General features: G+C 31.0%; 1 protein-coding gene across 7 annotated transcripts in view; it reads right to left on the reverse strand.

Moving 5' to 3' along the window:
• Positions 1 to 3,741: 3,741 nt before the first annotated feature.
• The window catches only part of LOC106478603 (DDB1- and CUL4-associated factor 17-like), a 48,128-nt gene continuing 46,749 nt past the window's right edge, over positions 3,742 to 5,120 (reverse strand). For 4 of the 7 annotated variants that reach the window (XM_022382218.1, XM_022382217.1, XM_022382219.1 and 1 more), the window contains one exon: positions 3,742 to 3,983. In XM_022382218.1, coding sequence (XP_022237926.1) covers positions 3,771 to 3,983 — 213 coding nt within the window. In that variant the 3' untranslated portion in view covers positions 3,742 to 3,770. The remainder of the gene's footprint in view (positions 3,984 to 5,120) is intronic. The other 3 variants (XR_002609944.1, XR_002609943.1, XM_022382221.1) reach the window with 1 other exon arrangement.

The following is a 5,120-nucleotide window of genomic DNA, read 5'->3' on the forward strand; positions in this document are numbered from 1 at the left end:
CTAATTTTTAGCATATAGCTCTCCCTAATTTCTGATAAACTAGAGAGAAGGCAGTTGGCTACTCAACAATACCCACCGCTAACTCTTGTTTGAGAAAATAGGTGTATTTGACTGTCACTCTTATGGCGCACCTACGGCACCACAGAGTAGAGTGCGCTTGTGTAGTAACGGTTGTTGTTGTTTCAACTAAAAGTTACGCAATGGATTATCTGCGCTCTGCCTACCGTGTGGAATCAAATCCTGAATTATAGCAATGTAAGCCCGTAAACTTACCACTGACATAGCAGGTGACTTGCAGCAATGTACTGCAAACCATTTTTGGAATTCATAGTCCGAGCACGCTAATATGCAGAAGCCACGCCCAACCTCCTTCACAATATCCACGTTATCTTTCTGTTTGACGATTTGAGTGCCATAAAACACACATTTAATTTTTCCGTGGAGAAGAAATATTATATTAACCAAGTTCAAGTAAAGTTAAGTCCCAGCCGTATGAAAACGACACATAAAAACCTATGCTGAAATCCGGCTTCATTAGCATAAGCAGGCGAAAATGGTAACACATTTCCGCTAGACGAGGCACACATTAGTTTGGTTCCTTTTAGTGCATTGCACTGATGTATAGGAAGCAAAAACAATCAATATTTTTATTTATCTTCATTTATCCAATTTCTATTAAACATTTAAATAAAGGATTTTCACAGCGAAGGTAGCACTAGTCTTTCATAAACACAAATGCTTCCTTTTATCATTATTGGACAGAAGTAATGAAAAATAGAGTGCATTATGATCAACTCCTGTTTTATACTCTTATTCATCATTATCTTTCAATAATACAGCTTTCTGGCTCTCTCTTAAAAAATTGTAAGGCCGAAACCTGGATGTGATAGTGCTAAAACTGAAAAGGTAATGGTGGCGACATCTATCACACACGCCAAAATCTTATTAAAGTCACTATTTGTTCCGATACAAAGGAGTTTCTTGGAACCTAAGCAAAAATAAAACTTAAAATTATACCCACAATCATACTATTTCTAAAAATAATAGTTGTTAGCTCAGTCAAGATGAAAAAAATTCAACTTTTGATAAACTATGTAGTGACTATAGATATTTCTGTGGAAAGTCAATTTTTCCATTAAAGAAACAAATTGTTTAGTTAAATTAAAATATTCATTTAGTGAATTTTTGTTTTTAAAGAGAAAAATAAAAATATAAGAACAAACTCTGACATGAAGCTGGCAGTTTTATGAATAATTAGAACCTCTAACATTTCTAAGTACCAAAAAATCATTCCAAAGATTATTTATTATTTAAATAGGTTTAATTAATAATTACTTTTCATTACTATTTAAATTTAACTGAGAAATCAAACCAACCAGTAACAGCTGTGGCTTTTACTTCTGATTTCTGTTTAATTCTACATTTAATTAGCTTTTATTAGAAACAACTCTGGTCGGGTTTACTATAACTCCTGATGGAATTAAATAATTGCTATTGATGTTAGGATTGCCATGATTAATAATTGCCATAGATGAAAAATATTAATAATAAAAGTAAAGTTCAATTACTTAAGCTAGTTCCAAGTGTCAGAACTTTATATTATACAGTGATACATGAAAAAAAACAAACAACTTTGATGTGGTGAGAAGTTAATTTTAAAAGAATGGCTCAGGCTTAAAGAACTTTAATTCAATAATTTTTAAAAGAAATTTTACCATGTAATGGAAATTACAAAACTGTTTGGAACCGTAAGTTCAGTTTCATAGTAATATTCATCTTTCCAATAAAGAGAGACTAGAAAGATCTATCATTTAAAAAAAAATACAAGTTGATCCTAATATACTCTAGTTCTCGTTCTCATACCTTCCCACTGTGATATATAAGAATTGTTTGTTTGCTTTGAATTTTGCACAAAGCTACACGAGGGCCATCTGTACTAGCCATCCCTAATTTAGCACTGAAAGACTAGAGGGAAGGCAGCTAGTCATCACCACCCACCACCAACTCTTGGGCTACTCCTTTACAAATTAATAGTGGGATTGACCATTACATTATAATACCCCCCACAGCTGAAAGGGCGAGCATATTTGGTGGGATGGGGATTCGAACCCACAGACTGTCAGTTGATTTCCCTAACCACTTGGCCATGCCAGGCCAATATATAAGAAAAGATAGTTCTTGATAAAATTCTGGAAGTGTTCTAACAAAAAATATACCAAATTAATTACAACACTAACACCTAGTGGTTGTGTATTCAGACTAAGTCAACATTACAAACTGAAAAACCTATTGTAGTAAACATCTTCATAGTTTCATTTATAAATTTGTTAATATTAATGTAAAATGCTCATAAAATATCCAAAATCAATTTATAATAGCTCTTTAAACTAAGTTTTTAAGGTTATGCACACATCTTTGTTTATTATATATAGAAACAGGATAAATCCATGAATAAACTTAAAAATGAAGAAACCAATTTTCCAAGCATTCTGGTTGCTCAGAGTGTGGATTCTATAATATAACAGTTTTTTTAAGTTATAATTTTTTTTCTAGTTCTGAACTTAAAAAAAAAAAACATACTCAACCATGATGTTAATTTCAATAAAAATATTGTATTTCAGTTACTAAGAGTTAATTAATTAAAATAATAATGTTTCTTACAAGTGATGACAATGATTTGATGTTATTTACTAGAAATATAACAGTTTTCACACATAACAATTCATCATATTCAAATAATAATGGCACTTAGAAGTGATAATGATAAGTAGGGACTGTGTTACTGATACATCTTGAGAGACAGAATGGCATAATTTTACTTCTGTTTGCAGAAGCAAGTTGTTTAAAAGTGAAACTGATATTTTCTAATGTTTATATCAAGAAAAGAACTTGTATCATGGTAAAAAAATATCTTGTTATCCAAATAATAATGGTACATTCAGTTGTTTAACTAAACCAGTAAATTGTTTTTTGCATTTGAATCTGACTTGTAATAAATGTTACTCCTAATTGTTAAAAGTAGTGCTACTTTCAGATACTTTTAAATGAAGTAAAAACCACTAGTGTTGGACTCAGTTTATATAATTACTTTATTAAAAACAAATCGTTATATCTTCATAATTATGTTAGGTTGAAGCAATGACAATAATGAAGGTGAACAGACTACAAAACACATTTTGTCTACAAATAGTTGTGTAGAAATTTCTTACTTACAATTATAGCAAACTGTAAAGTTATATACAAAAAAACAAGACTCATCAGATTTTCAACAATGAAAATACATATCCAACATGTTAATTAAGTGTTATTGTGAACTGATAAACCTATTGTTCATTAACACTAAAAAGAACAAATATATTTTAACTAAACCTTATGCACCTATTTTACAGTGAATGGTTAACTCTGTTGACAAACTTTACAATTAATTATTCTGAGCAAGGTATAAAATCAGCTTGATGGCAGTGAGCACCAATAACCAAACAGAAAGGTTACCTGGGTGCTTTCCTAGATACTACATGTCAAGAAAATATTCTAAGAAAATTTAAACATTGCCTTGTTCATCTTTAAAAACAAATATATTTACATAGTAAATATGCAATGCCCAACCAGAAAGTTTTTAGGCTCACAAAAAGAAGATGACCATTTTTTTCATCAATAAGGTCACTGAATATTTAAGGAATATTAATTCTTATATTCCACCGTTTCAATAAAAACATCCAAATATAAAACCCTTTTCCAATGTTTTGTCATGTTAAAATGGGGGACCTTTATTATACAAAGTTAATAAAACTTGCTACAGTATTAGAGCTATCTTTGATCCTCTTCTTCTTGGTCTTTGCTTTCTTTGATCTACTACCTAACAGTGGATCTTTCATTACATTAGGTCGAAACAGTCTGTACACATAGCAACTGAATCTACGACACTCATTTCTGGTGATGATGACAAAGGTCTCAAGGTCCATGGTTAATGTATGGTCAGCCAACTAAAAAGGTAGAAGAAAATTATCAATATCCAGTAGCAATGAAGATATTAATTGTTAAATTGTTGTCAACAAATTAAAAAATTCACATGAAACCAGACTCTTGACAAAAATTGGTAAATCCACACTCAACACATTCACTGCTACTAAATACATGTGTGTCCAAAGGTATGTTAGCCAGTGCTTCTGAAACGTGTATCAACTAAAACATTAAACACATGTTAAAAGTCAGTTCTGCTATGATGGTACTTGTGTGAGGGTCTCCTCTCATTGAAATTTTGCTTGGATGTAAATTTTTTATTTTATATATATATTTTCTGGTTGACTTAAAAATAGTGCTCCTTCAAAACCCATTATAAGAAACAATTCAAAGCAACACAGAAACTTTGATGTGATATTCCCATGGATATACATTCAAAACATACCCAAAAACCATGCCAAGATATACGAAATAAATGATGCACATGTGCATCATGTGGTACTCAAAATAATTCTAGTTGCAGTGCCAATGACACTCATGTGCATCATGGTACAGATTTTAATTGAATAAGCATATTTGCTCATAAATATTCTGATGTTATTTTGCATTATTAAAATGCTACTAATAAAAACTATAAAAAAAACTATGGCACATGGCATAGGTATCGATCTCCGAGGCAGCACTAAGTGTGTTAATATTCACTCAAAAACATAAAATAATTCACTATCAACTTATTATTAATCTATAAAACCCAAAATATTCATGTTAAAGCTGTTGTCAGAAAATCATTTACACCTCATAACACTCAGGATACTATGGTCACACTGTGACAAGACAAAACAAAACTTACATAAAAACAATCCATATCTAATATCAATCAGAATATTCATTGTAAAGGTACAATAAGAGAACTAAAGGCTTCACAAAAAAACTGTATATATTCAATGTTTCTCAGGATTCCATTATCAAGACAAAACTGATGAACTAAGAATATCATCCAAAGAATATGCATGCCTCATAATATTCAAGACATCCCTAAATAAGATGTAAGTCTCAAAATAGAAAATTCCTTACAGAAATGTTGATGGTCCACAACACCAATTATATACACCTGGAAAAAAGTTAAGCACCCCCGTGTTTTTTCAAGTGATTCAGATTCG

Source organism: Limulus polyphemus, unplaced genomic scaffold (genome assembly GCF_000517525.1).
Source record: "Limulus polyphemus unplaced genomic scaffold, Limulus_polyphemus-2.1.2 Scaffold231, whole genome shotgun sequence".
NCBI lineage: Eukaryota > Metazoa > Arthropoda > Merostomata > Xiphosura > Limulidae > Limulus > Limulus polyphemus.